The sequence below is a fragment of the Mycteria americana genome, chromosome 1 (genome assembly GCF_035582795.1).
Source record: "Mycteria americana isolate JAX WOST 10 ecotype Jacksonville Zoo and Gardens chromosome 1, USCA_MyAme_1.0, whole genome shotgun sequence".
Taxonomy (NCBI): domain Eukaryota; kingdom Metazoa; phylum Chordata; class Aves; order Ciconiiformes; family Ciconiidae; genus Mycteria; species Mycteria americana.
Genome location: NC_134365.1, coordinates 204,081,877 through 204,098,632, shown reverse-complemented (window position 1 = coordinate 204,098,632; position 16,756 = coordinate 204,081,877). Strand labels below are relative to the sequence as shown.

Genomic DNA, 16,756 nt, shown 5'->3' with positions numbered 1-16,756 from the left:
TTAAAATCCTACATAGTTCACTATCAGCCAAAATACATCATGGCATAGCACGAACTCTGTCGTCTGACCTTTCCTTTTGGTAAAAACGCTAATTATTTCTTTCCCAGCTTTGTTTTAATGTCCTTCCCGCAAGCAGACTGCTGTAGGTCTTGTCTTTGTTCATTTGACATCTTTTCTAACAGCCAGATATGATAACTCTCTGTTTCTTGGTTTTCCAGCTTGGTCACTGAATTCTCCTACAACTCTCTCTTTCTCCTTCCTAGCTTTTTGAAAAAGCTGTGGTTAAATTTTTCCTCTCTGCTTTTGCTTCAGATTTGTTCAAGATATTTGCTTAACTTTTCATCAATTTAACTTTCTTCTGTTCCTTTGCTTTCAGCAAGTTTCAAATGTCTGTATCTTGATTCATATTTCCTCCTCTTAATTCTTTTTCTTCCTACTGCATCTGATGCTTGGTGTGGTTTCCTGGTTTGTAATTTTGGCAGTTTTTATTTTTTCCTTTAAATCAGTTTTTGAAACATGCTAACTCTATTAAAGTTATTATATAGGTAGATTAGAAGACCACTAGAGATAAATGTGTTTTGGTTTTGTATAAACCAAATGTAGCGGTCTGCTACATGATTAGGTACATCAGTAATCAAAAAGTCCTCTGAAGCTGAATGTATGGTAATCCCTGAAGTCTCTACATTGGCTTTAAAATGGTGACTTACAATAACAAAATAATTTACAGAAGGCTATGAAAGCATATGTTGTTTCATCCAGTTTTTTGTATCTTGCACACGGGCTCAGATTTTGATTTAGATTGTGAGTGGATGTAGAAAAAACACTGTAGAAAAAAGTGTTTTTATAAAGCTTGTAACTTTATAGGTCATCTTCCATTGAGAATCCCCATCTTATGGTTTCTTCAGTATAATCCTGAAGATAAAAGATCTTTGGGAAAAAAAAAATTAACTTCTTGAAATCAAAACTTGCATGAAATAGCTTTTTTTTTAGGTGAATATGGCCTGTCAGCTTAATACGAACTGTCCTCATGAAACCATTTCTGATGAACAGCAGAACTATTCAGAAAGTATCCACAGGCCATTGCTTTTAAATCCATTTGTGAATGTCATTTAAATAAGCACAGTTTTCAGTATGATCAGAAATATGTTTTGGTGCATTCATGAGATGCTTGGATTAGATGAGATGTGTGTTGCAGTGCCCTAAGGCTTGTGGAAACTTGCAAAGCAGCTATACTATAATTAGGTTTCCTTCATGAGTTTCACATTTTGTTATCCTCTCCTTCCTCTGCAAATGGGGAAAAATTGAAAATCAGATGGATAAAAATAAATAAAAAGCTGAGGTATAATAGTGGTGTAATTAATGCTTATCGAAGTTTTGGAAGCAAAGTAAATTTTAGTAGTTGAACACAAGGGAAAGGGCAGTAACACTAATCAAGATAATGTGAAAAGAATTCTGTATTAATGGATATTTAATCCAGCGAGAGGTATAGATTTGAGCTCTTTTGAAATATATAAAATGTTATAAACAACAATAAAGGGAAAAGTGAATAAAGTATTTGGAACATGTTTTCGCACTCCATTTTTCAAGTTTTCAACTGAAAATGCACTGTTGTTAGGAGGAAAATAGTGGCAGAGAGGGATTCGTCTCACTTCTTAATAACCTCTCTTTCTGTATACTAACCCAAGCTCAGAAAAATGCCCGTTGGTGCTGAAGGAAAAATGAATAGGAGCCTTATTTCTTACCTCACTTTCCAGCAAGTAAGATAAGCTGTGAACTTGGGGTGATCAATGTGAGAAGATAGCTAGAAGTAATTTTATTTTATTTGGGTGGTATTAGCAGCAAACAAACTGAGGCTGTCTTCAGGGGTGTCACAGATGGAGTGAGAGTGCACTTCACTCATAAGAGAGAAGCAAAATATACTTTATTGATATAGAACAGGGAGTTAACAAAGTTCAATGTGGCGGTTATTTAACAAGATTCGATGGCAAGGTACACTTGATTATTTACTGCGTAAAGGACAGGGTCAGACAAAACCGTCAGGGAGACCCTCCCGTTGAGTCGTGAGGTTCAGAAAAGAACCCCCTTGCTTTCTGAACTCCTTCTCAGAGAGGAGTCTAGGTGCAGCTAGATCCAATCCTAGTCCCAGACTTGGTCAACGGTTTATGTCTACAGGATTATATATGCGCAATCAATCCTTTATATCACTTAGCTAAGATTTCAAAGTTTAGCATGCTATTAGTCACTTACCGAGGATCTGTTGCGGCAAAGAATCTCTCAGCCTCGAGGAGTAACCTTGAGAGGTGTCCCTGCTCAAGGGGAGATCCTGGCATGCAGCCCGCTGCCGTGCAGGAGAGCTCAAAGGGCTCTTGGGCTGCTCGCTATTTTTGGGGTAAGATGATTGACCCATAGTTATATTTGCATGCCGACCACAGATTTTAGTTTCTTAGGTGGGGACATTGCACAATAGCCCTAGGCTATTGTGTTGTTACCTGTCTCCTGAATCCACTTTGAGCTGGATGCAGCCATCATGACCAGATGCATCCATTGTGACCATCACTGGTGGTTATCACCTGAGCAGGGTTGCAGGAGATAAAGGTTGGGGGCAGGGGAAGCAAACCGTCACAAGGGGCCTGATACTGAAAGGTGCAGGGAGTACCTCCCTGGAAGAAGTTAAACAGCCATGGTTGTAGAGATATGACAGCAGTTTGACTTCAGGTCACAGGGGGCATCTTTCAGCTGGGAGCCATCTTTCCAGCTGGGAGGAAACTGGAGATATTTTGTGGTCCTTATGCTAATGAAATAGTGCTGATTTGTACCACCTGAAGTCCAAAGTTACGTGGTCTCCTAGTTTTGCTCATACTGTTCTTAATTCAGTAGAAAATACAGAACTATTTTAGAAACTGTATTGAAACAGAGTACCTCTGTTTGGTTTGTCTCCTGTTCCCTGAACACATTTGTTAATGGGAGAGTGGATAATTTTAATGAGGAGGATACACTGTGGTATTTCACACTTTGTATATTTGCTCTCCCAAATACTATTACTTAATTAACTCTTTCCAAGGGTAAAAGAGGAAGTTCTTCATACCAGACTTTCCATAAAGACTTTTATAAAATAAAAAAACTTGCAGTTTCAGGAAGAGTATACTTAACCCAGTGAATTTATTCAATAACTTTCTGATTAAAATTCATTCTTAAAAATGGAAGATCGCAGACTGGTAAGGGAAGCCAAATCCCTTGGATTTCAGTCCAGGAGGTTTCTTATGGAGGCTGCCCCTGCTCCAGGTTGCAGACCCAGCCCTAGCAGGGCTGCACATGTATTGCACAGATGTGCACACACATGGGTGGCCACAGAGACAAGAGATGCAGAAAAGATAAAGGTAGGCAGCACTTACATGAATATGAACAGCACAGGCAGCACAAGCTTATTCTTTCTGGCTGGCTGATCAAGGCTGAAGTTTCTAATAGAACTACCAACACCCTCGCTCCCTTGATTCACAAGCACACTTACATTCACCAATCGCTTAAATAGTGTAAGGTCTAAGTATGTCCAATATCCATACCCATGCCGTAGGGCCCTCACACAGTCACTGGCCTTGACCTTGGGTCTTTCCAGGTGCTGGTCTTTCCACACAGTCTCACAGTGCCTTTCAAATATTCCGTAATAAGTTTGCTCTTTCCCATGAGACTGATAAACATAGATAACCTTGTTTCTCTTGTTCTTATCAGTTACGAAGTTCTGTGTGAACCTTCTCAAGGTTGTGCTTGTGTGGTTCCTTTATTGTTCATCTATTAGTGACTTAGGAGTTCAGGTCACTGTTACTGTCTGCCTTACTGCTTGTTAGGGTTAATGTATTTGGTGTTCAGTTTATTACTTTTTCTCCTCCTTGTCTTTGTCTCACTGTTAACAGGATATCCTTACAAACGACATTATTACATTCAAGGTATCCCTAGAGAGACCATCCAGGTAGATTTAAACATGGAATTCAAAAGGAGTATTTTCTAATTATTTTTGCATTAGTATGTAGGGGGGAGAGTAGGAGAGAGACTGTAACTTTATCAATTTTATATTAATTCACATACAGTTCATTAGAATCTGGAAAGGATGCTTCCTCTGAGGAAGAAAAATTGAGTTATAATATAGGGGTGATATAACAGCCTCAGTACTGAGTTTAGAGATGATACTTAAGAAGCATGAAGATTTCTGGGGGCATTTAGGGGAAGAAGAGGTACTATACAGCTATTCAGGATATCTAGCGTGCTTGGAGAGAGTACTTGGAGAACTATGGTCACCTCATGATGACTTAAAATCTCTATGAATTTAATTGATCCAGAGAAAGATGCAGCTGATGTTGGAACTTGAAAAAGAGATGTAGGTTCACTTATGAAGGAAGAATTGATTTCCTTTACAACCTGCAGTTGGCCAAAGGTTATAATCAAACTGTGAGTTTATTTTTAAAAACAAGAATGCTGATAATTTTAACTAGTAGGAGAAGAACAGTGTGACCAAATCAGTTAAGGTGTGAGCTAATATTTATAGCGGATTATTTTTCCTTTGTGTATCTCGTGCCACACTGCATTCTTTGGGGTTTACTTCCTACTGTAATGTGTAGCCTTTGCCTCTCTCCTACCTCCGGCCCCTGCCACAAGCCTCACCCCATGCCTTGGCTGAGCAACCCCATGTGTCGGCTGAGCCATGGCCCAGATGGGAAAGCTCTCGGGGGAGAATGCCCTGCACTTTGCCCCTTCCTTTGGCAGCCCTTTTGCAGCCCCCCTCCAGCTGGAGCTCTAGGCTCTGTCTCGCTCCCAGTCCTGCTTTTGCAAATGATTTCTGTTGATGGCAGAGTAGTTATGTTTTAAACGTGTTTGGTTTATAGTTTTATAAAATAATACTAAAAGTACTTGTAGCATATTATAATAGATCATTGAATACTGTGTATAACAGTTCAAGAAACAGAAAAGACCCCCCCAGGGATTTTCTTTATTTTATCAAATCTTTACTCGTGATTTAAAAAAAAATTATATGCAATTAATAAAAAGAAAAATATATGCTATACATTGCAAACCGTTCAGTATGCTGGAAGATAAATGCGCCCATGAAAAATAGTATTTGTAGTTTGAAATCAATCAATGCATTAATTCTGAAGAGACATTGCATCATATTTCAAAGGAAATAATCTGAAGGGAAAAAAACCTCAGTACAGTATTATGCTCTTTATTAAGTAAAGCACTTGAATAGTCCTTCACTTTGAGGTGAAATTTCTTGCGTTTCAGTGTAATTGTACAGTTGGTTTAATGTGGTGCTGGGTGAGGACGATAAAATTCTCTCACGTAAAGAGTGTGCCAGCGTAGGAGCAAAATATAAAGGGAAGAAGGTTGCTGCTGAGAGGAGTGTTCAGCTGAACAGCAAAGAAGAAAAGTATTAGAGATGGGGAGATGTGTAAAATAAATCAAGAGAGTATTACTTTGTTGGAAAGCCTATCTGAGCCCTTTCATAGCTATTGTGTGCAGGCAGTGCCGCTGTTACGTTCCAAGTGCAGAGCTATTAAGATAAGGGGAATGGACACTGACAAGTGAGTTGACAGGCATCCCTTTTTAGTCTTAGCAGCAGCATCCATCGCGCCTTACTGTGCTGCTGGCAGAGGCAAGGGCTTGCTCATCATTTGTTTTTCTTTCACGTCAACAGCTGGATGGGCTACACTTAAAGCTTGAAGTGCCCTTGAATGTTTTCTAAGAGTTTTCCAGCAAAATCAGAGTTCTTGGCCTCATCTTGTTGATATGAAAAATAAGAAAATGAAATAACTGTGAACAGGTTGTTTGTGTACACCCTAATTGGGTGAATGCCAGGAAAATGCAGCTGGAAGGTGGGAGGAGGCTGAAGTAGTGCAGGCTTAATTTAACTTCAGCTCAGGTGGAGTTGCAGCCTTAGTGGTGTAAGGGGAAGAACTTCCAGTGCCAGGCTGCTTGTCCTGCTGGAGGATGTAATGGCACAACTGCCTAAAATGCTAACCTCTACCTTTCATGAGTCTTTGAGGCAACCTAGCAGCTTCTGATGGCAGCTGCACCCTCCGCTTGCTGAGGACTTGGGTGCTGCTGGGGGCCTGCACCTGCCTGAGCAGGCGCAGATAGCTGTGGGGGTTTTCTGCGTTCTCTCAGATCTGGTGTATGAGAGCTGGGTGTTTCCTTAAGAGCAGCTGCATTAAGACAGCTCAAGAGTCTGTGACATGTCTACATTATGAATTTCCACTCTTAAGTGGTATCATCCCTTCAAAACCGAAAGCAGCCACAGAATCAGGTGAATTGCATCTTCATCAGCCTTTTTCCTCTACTTTTCTCTAGAAAATACTAGCGTGTTTTGCAGTGCAACTCGCATTTTGTCATTAAGATTTTAGTTTACAGCTTTAAATGTTACTTTTAAACACCGTTAACTAACTTGATTCCTGATGTAATTCTGTTGAAAGTGTATTTTAAGTTGAATTAGGGTTACCTTTACCTCTCTCTGTGTGTTTGTGTATGTATATACACAGATGGAAGGGTCTGTGAATTCATTTGAAAGAATCGCTTTGATTTCTCTTGGTTGAGAATCTGGCTCAGATGCCATTTGCACACAAAAAAGATGGTGAGTGGAGTGCCTCTGTATTCTAATTACTATAATTTAACATCTCTTTCTTACTGGAAGGCTGTTTGTCCGAAACAAGCTGTATGTATACATGTGTCCTACCCTGTGCCCCTTTCCTCCTCAGTCGATGAACATCCCAAATCACTTTTGCAACAAAATGTATATGTTAAACACATATGTTTAAAACAGATGGCCTACTTACCAACTTAAAAAAAAAAATTCTGTTCTAAAACATGTTCAGTGTGTTCAGATGTGAAATGAGAAAGGAATAATTTTCCATTTTGTCAACTGCTTTCCTGTGTTGGTTTCGTTCTAACAATGTCCTTTTAAGGGTCAGTTTCTGCTAGTTTGTGTTTTCTTCTTTTAAATGAGGATGCTTTTTTCCAACTGCCTCCAAGACCTTTTCCAGTGCTTGTTTAATGTTTAAGATTGTCAGTGTGCTGTCTTTCACATGCTTTTGATGCCACATTCTTCCTATGTTGTCTTAAATAGGTCATACTAGGCCTATGTGTTTCAGTTTCTCTGCCTATAAAGTAAACATCAGCTCTAACATCAGCTCTACAGATGAGGTGTACATCATTATATAGTTCGTTGCTTGAAGAGATTATTTAACAGATTTCTAAAACCAAATGTTAAGAGATTAAAAAAAACCAAAAGAAACACAAAATAATAAAAAAGGTTTTGCTTTTTCCCCTGAAGGTATTAAGATTTGTTTATTTAATAGTAACCAATTTTGTACTTAATTTCCAGATTTTTTTTGTTGTTGTTGAAAATAATATTCAAAGAAATACTAATAAGTTGATTCAATTTTATCTTTCAGTCGGGAATGTTGGTTTGTTTTGGTGGTTGGAGGATTGCTCGCATGTAGATGATTTGCTAATCTCTATAACAAGACAAATATTAAACTACATAGCAATATAAAATGTAGCAATGGCCAGAAAGTGACTGCTGAAACAGAATTTTCTTACTCAACATGTATTCAGTCCTCCCCCATTCTGTTTATTTTTAAGTAATTAATAAATAGTTTTCACTAATTCTAGTTTTTCTTCCATCCACTTGTGTAGAGCAAAACCACCATGGACAAGGGCACAGTGTGATTTTGTGTTGGCTCATGTGTGTGCTGATTGTATAGCTAGAAGTTAGTAATCTTGCTTTATGGGCTGGTGCCATATTTATTAGAGCTGGATTTTCAGATAACAAGTTGCTTGCAAGCTGAGCAGTTAATAATAATAAAAACATATTTTGCATGTAAGCAGCACAAACTTGGTGTGAAATCTGAGAGAAGACAAATGTGGGATTCCACAGTGCCATTTATTAAGTCACTTTTCAGGGCACATTTGTGCTTTAAAATTTGGGTGGAAACCAGCTCTTGAATACGATGATGCCAGTATGTAAGAGATGCTATGAATTTTTGAACAGCTGTCCGTGTATTTTCTGCAGCACAGCTGACTGTCCCTAACTATGTCCCACTAAAATAACAAGAGATAGTAAAATACTGAGAAATGATACCAGGTACTGGTATCAACTAAGATGTATTTGCAAATGACAGACAGATTTTTCCAGGCAACAGAGTGATTTGTTCCAAACCTCGGCCACCTCTAAGAACTGTTGTGTGGTAGACCATTACCTCAGCTGTTAAATGGAATAGGTTGGTAGCTCCAAATTACAGCATCAGTATGTAAAGGATTAAAAACGCAGCGTTAAAATCTTTAATCAAAACCTGCAGGAGTTCTTGAGCATTTAAATAAAAAGACTTCAGAGGACTCAGATGAACGTGAAATTTTTACAGGAAATAGATTTGCCATAGGCTTTTTTTAATGCTTTCAGGGCTAAATGTGCCATAAGATGCATTAGTTGTATTGAGTGAAGCTATTTCTTGCCTTTAGGGAAGCAAACAGAAGAGGTCAGTGAAATTTTAGGCTGGTAAAACTGCAGTATATCACCAACTAAAGGAATTCATTTAATGTAAATCTGAGCAGTTATGACCTATGTACAAATTCTTTAAGAGAAAGAAAGGAGGCTTTTATTGTACCAATTGTTTACAAATTAAAAAGCTGAAGGAAAAATTACTATATGAAACAAAGCTGTTAATACATGGCAATAAACCTATATTTTTTAAATATCGCAATTAACCCTCTGGACAAAGTGAAATGAACTTGTAATCAACTGTAGAAAGAAGAGAGTCAAAGAAGAGGGGATTTGGCAGGGGTGGAGGTGGGCAGGGAAGAACTTCCAGCTTTCAAAATTGCTGGATTTTCTTTTTTTTTTTTTTTTAAATAAAAACTTGGCTTTAAAACTGTTTATATATGCATCTGTCACATATTCCTAGCCTCGCCAACTGGAGAGAGCTGCCATGCTACTATTCTTTTTTTTTTTTTTGCCTCAACTTGAGAACATGGAATGTGAATGTTAGAATATTTCTTTTTAGTAAGTGTGTTGGAGCCTTGAGGGAGAAGTAGAAGGGGTATGAGTTTTTGTTTTAAAACCCAACAGTGAAAGAAAGAGGAAATATAAGTGTGAAAAGAAGCCAGTGGCAGACTTCTTAATTTCAGAGTTAAGAACAGCGAGTAGCTTTTCTGTATATTAGAAGCAGCTTTATCCATGGCTTTGGCTGCTTCTTAGGCAAAGCTGGTTCTGTTGTCTGTTCTAGTGCAGGAAAGGTAGAAGGGTTCAGTAACCATAAATCATCTTTGTTTAGTTGAAAGCCAAATGGTTTGGCCATATTACGTGATGATGACTAACAACTTTCATCCCTGTGATTACTGAGGTTGTTAAACATCCTTGTTAACTAGATGTGTAATTGGGGAGAAAAAAAAGATAATTTGCAGGAAATTTTAAAAAGCTGATCAAGAAGGTCTCTGAGCTGTGTAATACCATCACTCTTGGTTTTAAAAGAGTCTTGAAACAGCGGGAGAGTTCTGGAAGAGTTCTCAAACTACAATGCAAATGCTTTTGAGGAAAATAAGCTGGTAACTCAGCCTGCTGTTAGTCCACATCAGAGTAATAGAATGACTGGCACAAGACTGTCTTAATGAAGAACTAGTGAAAGGAATATAATGCTAACCAGTGTGGTTTTGTGGAAAGTAGGCATGTAGTGAACTGTGTGTGTATATGTGTTTTTATCAGAGGAGAATCTGCTTTGTAAATACATCTGTGGAATACACTGAAATTTCTGCAAGGCTTTTCACTTAAGTGTTTTGATTAGTAAATAAACATGGCACAAATTAGATGGACCAAAATATCAGTAACTGGAACATCCCAAACCAGTGTCTTCTGATTAAGTAGGTGTTTCTAGTGGGCCCATGGGACTTGTTCCATGTATTAATGGAACAACATGCGAAGTGTATTAATTCAAGATTTTTTTTTTTTAGTGACATGGAAGAAAGAGTTGGGCTCAAACAAAGGCAGAAAGGCAAGATAGGCAGAAATAGAAATTCTCAGAAGAAGAAATTTAGAACAGAATTTTAGGACTGAGAGCTCTTCCCTTAGAGATACAGATGTTGAAAAAGATTTGGGTGATGATGTGGTTGATCAGGTCAACGTGAACTGTCGCAGTGGGATTTTTCTGACAGGATCAAAAGGGCTGATAGAATTATTGAATATACAAACAGAAGTGACAGGTAGGGTTGGGGAGGTGGTGAGATCTCAGATATGTCTGTTCCTGAAATATTTAGGAAAGTAGACCTAACTGCTGAGACACATCTGTAGTTGATTTTCTTCACCTTGGAAACGGGAAAGTTAAGAGGAAGCAGGATCAGCATGTATCTACATAAGGACCTAAACTTTGATAACGGGGATTCCTTCAAACTGGTCGAGAGACCAGTTAGCTAGTTTAGACAGGGTCTAAAATTCAAAGATAAGTAGACTTAGACTAGTAACAGCAGTAACTAGTAACAGCAGCTAGTTTTGAAAGATCATGGTGTACTGTCCTTCAGTGAAATGTGTTAACATCTAGATAGAATGTTCTTCTAAACCAGGATATGACCACTGCAGTAGATTGATTCAGTCCTACAGCCTGTGTTGTGCTTGTCGGGCACATTGATCCCATCACCTCTCCTGTTTTGTAAGTTCATGAACCTGTGGTTCTTGATCTATCCAAACTGCTCCTTAAATGACATCTAGATAATCTGCATTTAGCCACTGCTCAAAACCTGTATACACCATGTTGCTGACCTAAGATGATAAATGAATGTTCTGGCTACTGCCTTTAAGGTAAGATTGCTTGGTTTTGGTCTAAAGGGGCTGGAAGCACTTTCTTAGAAGTTAGGCTACAATTAATTATTGCATTGATTTGTGGTTAAACTTCTTCCTCATCCTCAGTGTTGATAGCCTGGAAAGGACATGACTAGATCTTTCAGCTGTGAAGAAGGTGCTACATGGGTGCAAGGGAGAGCTATTCAATATAAATGCAAAAGAAAATAAGGATGCTTGACTTCACCATTGTAGATAAAAGAGTATTTAATCAGATTGTGATGTTTTAGAGCTTTATCTGACAGCCTCATGGTGCTGTGTTATGAAGTTATGCTATAACAGTGTGTCAGCCAGTAACATATATAATTAAGTAGTCGTACCTTGAAACATAATCTTTTGTTTTCCTGCCCTAGTAAATTGGATTTTTCATCTCTAAATTATGTGCTGTTTTTACAAGTAATGATTTATAGCTTGATAGAACAGTGATAAAATCTGGCATTCTTACTGTGTTACACTTTAGGTATTCCAAGAAAATCTAGAGTTTTCTGTTATTTTTTCCTGTGTGTGAAAAAAAATGTTGGACAGCTTAATAGTTAGTTACAGGCTTATCCATAGATGAACAGAATCTAGTCACATGAAATAAATCAATATCCCACTGTTTGACTGGCTCAACTTTGCCTCATTTGATTACTTTTTACAGCTGTCTTACAGTACGTTGTCCATGTGTGTTCTGGTGCATGGGTCCATATTTCTTCCTAGCAGTAGCAATGTGAAAATGAATGATGTCATAGTTAAAATACTCATCTGAGTCTTTGGAGGTCTGTGTTTCTGGCTGTGCTGTAGCATTTCTTTGTAACCTAAGGCAAGGTACTTAATTTCTGGGTTTTATGCAGTCATAAAAGGGTGTCTTTATTATGTGGGTATATTACCCTGGCACAGTAGAATATACAGTTGTCCTCTAGGTAATAGGAAGTAAGGTCCTGACTGGGGAAAAGTATTTAAGCATTTGCTCAGCACACTGTATATACTTACACATGGGCTTGAGCCTTTGTATAAGTTTGAGCAATGCCTTAATAGGAATTGTTTTCTGGAATGTTTTCTGGAATTGAAGCCTAAGTTAAAGCCTGATGGCTATTCCTGCATTAGGAACCAAAATAGCCCAGTAAGAGCAAGATTGCAGAGTAAGGTGGTTGTGAGAGCCAGATTGCATGCTGTGTGGTGGTGATGGGTCACACTGTATTAGCTCTTATCTGATGCTTTGAACTGAATCAGTTTGAGGGAAGTCATTCCTCTCCTCTGTATTCATGACATCCTACACACTGCCGGTACAGGAGGTCATTGACAATCTAGAGTGAGTTCAGCTGAGGTCCTGAGATGGTGGTCCTGCAAGGAGAGGCTAGGGGAGCTGGGCTTGTTCAGCCTGGAGCAGAGACATCTTTGGGGGGAGCTGACAGCAGCCCCCAATGCCTGCAGAGAGGTCATGGAGGAGACAGACATGGAGCCGGGCTCTTCACAGCAGTGCAGAGCAAGAGTGCAAGAGACGATGGCCATAAGTTAAAACAAGAGGTTCAGCATGGATGTAAGGGAAACTTTTTCTGTGTGAGGACAGTCAGGTGGTGACACAGGTTGCCCAGAGAGGTTGTGTAGTCTCCAGCCTTGGGATTTTGACCCAGCTGGCCTGCGCAGCCTGGCCTGACCTCAGAGCTGACCCTGCTGTGAGCAGGAGGTTGCACCAGGGACTCCCTGATGTTCCTCCCAGTCAACGATCCTGTGAATGCCCAGTATTGGTTGGAGTGTATTAGCTGTGCTCCTGAAGACTGCCTTGTAGTGTGAAACACAGTGGAATCGGGCCTGATTAGGACATTGGCTTCTGAAATGCACTCCTAACTCCAACTCAGTGCCAACATAGATGCACCCCATGCAAGATCTGCTTTTGTTTTTCATCGACAAGGAACCAAATCTCCTCTCTCTCCCTTAAAAAAAAAAAAAAAAAAAGGTCTTGACAGCATCTCCTGTTGATTGCTGCTCTGTCTTGTTTCTCTCTTGTACTCCTGATTTCAGTCTCTGCACCTATTAACTTTAGAATCTTTTTGTGTCTTCACCGTTCTTTAGAGACTTATGTATATTATGCTGTCTGGTGTACTCCTCTTCTATGGCGTTATGTCAATCTCCTGCTTTCATAGCTGCTTTTTCAGTGCTCTGTTGTAAATCCTTTGAGCAGGAACTTTGACTGCTGCTATATTGGCTTAAGCCTGTGGCTGTAGTTAAGACACTGTCTTTTCATATACCGTAGAATTTTTCTATCTAAAATTTTCTGGACGATCCAATTTAAAAGCTGCTTTATCCTGCTTTGTAATATCTGGTGTGTTACTTTCTAGCTCTGTTCTATTTCACTTTTTCAGCAGTAAAGTTTGAAAAGGATCACAGTTTTAGCAGAAAAATGAGAGAACCCCGATGGTGACCCCAAAGAGCGAAGAATGCACAACTAAACCATTTAAAAACAGAGTGGGTGAAAGTGGAAAACTTAAGTAAAATTGTTAGAAAAGCATAAGTAAAAATGATCAGAAATTAATACAAATTTGGCTTGGAAGACAAGGAATCGTAACATGGATAACCATGTTATGACCATGAGGTCATGATGCTTAGGTCTAGCTTGTTGGAGAGCAAACTGCCTGTGTCCGTACCAGACAGTACTTGGTCCTGGTGGACCTGGTCCTGGTCCTGCTTTTGCCCCATGTGATGGCCTTGTGGCCTTAAATGTAATTATTGATTTTTTTTTTTTAATTGCTTTTTCTTACTTTAACAAACCTGAAATAATAAGACAGCTATGTTGTATCTGTCTACAGTGGTGGGGTTTTTGTTTTGTTTCATAGCATGCGTAGTATGCCCTGGCATGTAGCTCTGAGTGTATTGAGGTGCTTGTACCAGACAGCTTTGCACACAGCATTGGAGAACTGTATAAAGCAGAGAGACACAAACCTCATGCAGTTTTGTCCCTGTCCTTTGGGTGGGGGATGAACTCTATCTGTTTAGTTTTGATTTGGAGAGAAGAGATTGACTTACTCAGAAAGAGAGTTTGAAAGTAAGCTAACACTTACGTAGTTTGGGCAATTGGGAGAATAGAAAATGGCACATACCAGACAAATGGCTCAAAAGAAACTGAATTTGGACACCAATTTTGAAAATCTTGGTGGCTGTGTTCTCCTTTTCCCGGGTCTGCACTCAAACACACTGCTTTTCCAAGCAACTTTGTGTGGTACCTACCGATATGCTTTGGTAGCATCATCGTGATGATATGGCTCCAGGACTGCTGTAGCTGTAGCTTTCTCATTACTGCTACGAGTGAGCTGAAATGTGACTGGTCTTCAGCCTTCTCTGTGCTGAGGTGTTGCCCCTGGACTCATGTTAAAGTAATGTCCCCTTTTATGTGGTCTCAGTTCTAAATGAGCTGATGCTAGGAATGGCCTATATTGCTCAAAGAAACTGAGAGTTGTATTCCATAAACATTTTTATGCTAGCATGAAAAAGTTTCAACACCAATGTAACTAAGACAAAACAAAAGGAGGGAGTGGTGTGCTTTCTAAGGGATGTGTGCCCTCACCTGAATTTCTGTCCTTACTTCATGAAATAGATAATTTAAAGGATGTTCAATTGCAAGGACCTGACAGAGTCTAAATTAGAGATAATCCTTCAGTTGGTTTAAAAATAAACCAATCCCAATAAGAACAACAACAACAAAAAAGCAGCAATAAATATCAATTGAATTAAATATCTTGGCCACTTTTGTATGCTCAGAAATCTGGCAGGAAGTTTTGAATGAATTTTTTCATTACGTTTTGCCCATTTTCCCATAGCAGAATTCCTTTGGTGGAGGGAACTTAATGTTACGGTTTTTGAATTAATGCAGTTACTAAGCAAATGCTATGGTAGAGTGTTTGTTAATAATGGAGATACGAAAGCTAGGGAGAACACCTTTTAGCTTTCGCTCCCCAGTTGCTTTAGCAATTCTGAAGTTAGGAAAATTATCATTTTAGTTCGTTGAATGGGTTGGATTTCGTATTAAGCCACTGAGAAATAAGAAAAGTTGGATCTCTTGGCGCCATTTTAACTACCCTGTTTTAGAGACAGATACTGACTTTGTCGAAATATTTAGCTGCATCATTTCTTTAAGAGTAACAAGTCTTGGTGAAGATAAAAGGTGAGTTTGAATCATTCTGGTAGTTCTATTTCCTTTAGGAGCAAGAAGAATGAATAATATCTCAATTAGATCTTTTTATTTATAACTTTTCATCAGAAACATGTAGGGTGAATACCACCAGTATAGCATGAGTGCATTAAAAATATCTAGGTGGCTCAATTTTAATCTTAAAATATTAAAAGAAAAAAAACCCCAGGAGTTTTAAAACTATTCATCTTGTTTGTTTTAGGAGAAAAGGCTGAAAGAAAAAGCAGCAAGGAGAGAAGCCAGGAATAAGAACACACAGGTAAGGATTTTTGTTTTGATCAAGCTACTGATTGTGAGTTTGAAATGTTTTTTTAATTATTTCATTCCTTTATTTAATAAGTGATGTTGTGATTAATGACTCTTTAAAGGCATATTCTGTTTGCTTGCCTTTTCTTACTCCCTTGCTGTGATGTGGTTATAATGACTTGCTGTGGAAGGATACTGAGAAAGCATGAATATGAGTGTGTATGTATATGTGTGTGTGTATAAATATACAAAATACATGGAAGCCTTTTGGAATTGCAGCCTCTTTATTCTCTGTATAAAGTGAGTTGCAATTTCAGCTGCAGTGCTGATGCCATTTTTTTTTCTGAATACTTGGTTATGTTTATAACTTGTAGGCAGTAAGATACTTTTTTTGGGTCAGATCTCATTTAAACCTATTTCTGCTGAACCTTTTCTTTAAACAGCAAGTATTTACATTGAAGTTTATTCCTTCCTCTTGTTAGACCCACAAATAAAACCTTTGCTATCCTTTTCTTTATATGTACATTACTAATTTCCTAGAGGCTTTTCTAGTTTTTCATGTTGCTTGGTTTGTGATAAACTGAGATTTCATTCAGCTGCAATGATTTTCGAGAACATGGACGGAGTAATGCGTGTCATTTCTCACTCTGCATCTCCTTATGCTACACATGAATAGTTACTGTTTGTTCTTGGCAGTTAGTAAATATCTTACTCCCTTGAGAAAATCGATAATGTTCTGTGTCCAATTTTTGCAAGCTGGCTGTGCGCTGGGAGGCTTAAGTATAGGAAGATGCTTCATTCTGTAGTTCTGAAGTGGAAAGTAATTACAGTTTAAGATGAAAAGCCTAGTTATACTAAGTATTAAGTATGATTCTGTCTTCAGAGATGGCAGGCTATGAGAGCTGTTGGCATCGTGACTCCCCAATCAAGCAATAGAAATTTTCTGCATGTAATTGAATGTATAGAGATGCATACTTTTTAATGTATTCAGCAAGCATTTTAGGAAAATTATGGAATGAATGATTAACAAACATCTTAATATAGGGAGAAAACATTGATCAAATCAGGCTGTATTGCATTTGGAAATGCTGCTTGTTAATTTTGCCTCTTTTTAAGGAATAAAAGAACCCCCAATGTCATGTTATTCAGCAGCTGGAGAAATAAACCCATTCCTTTCAAAAGGATCTGCTTGCTGATGTACTTCTCCTATCCTGTTCTTTGCCAAGCAAATGAATCTCTCTGATCTGTTAGAAAATGAATTAAGTTGATCTCTGTTGAGGAATGATCTGTCTGTGTGGTGTGCGTGTGTGCTCATGGGTACAGTATGGGTTAAACGCGCAGCCTCACCCCCAAAACTGTGTAAGATAAAGCCACAATTTGATGCAGCTCTGCCTCTCTTCTGTGCAACACTTCCACTTGGAAAGCTTGACTTACTAGTCCTGGTCTAGTGTGAGATTGGCATATGCTTTCTGTGAGAG

The 16,756-nt window shown here is 38.7% G+C and overlaps 1 protein-coding gene across 1 annotated transcript in view; it reads left to right on the top strand.

The window, feature by feature from the left end:
- The window catches only part of DDX10 (DEAD-box helicase 10), a 195,612-nt gene that overhangs the window by 125,700 nt on the left and 53,156 nt on the right, over window positions 1-16,756 (top strand). The window contains exon 16 of the mRNA XM_075490972.1: window positions 15,235-15,291. Coding sequence (XP_075347087.1) covers window positions 15,235-15,291 — 57 coding nt within the window. The remainder of the gene's footprint in view (window positions 1-15,234; window positions 15,292-16,756) is intronic.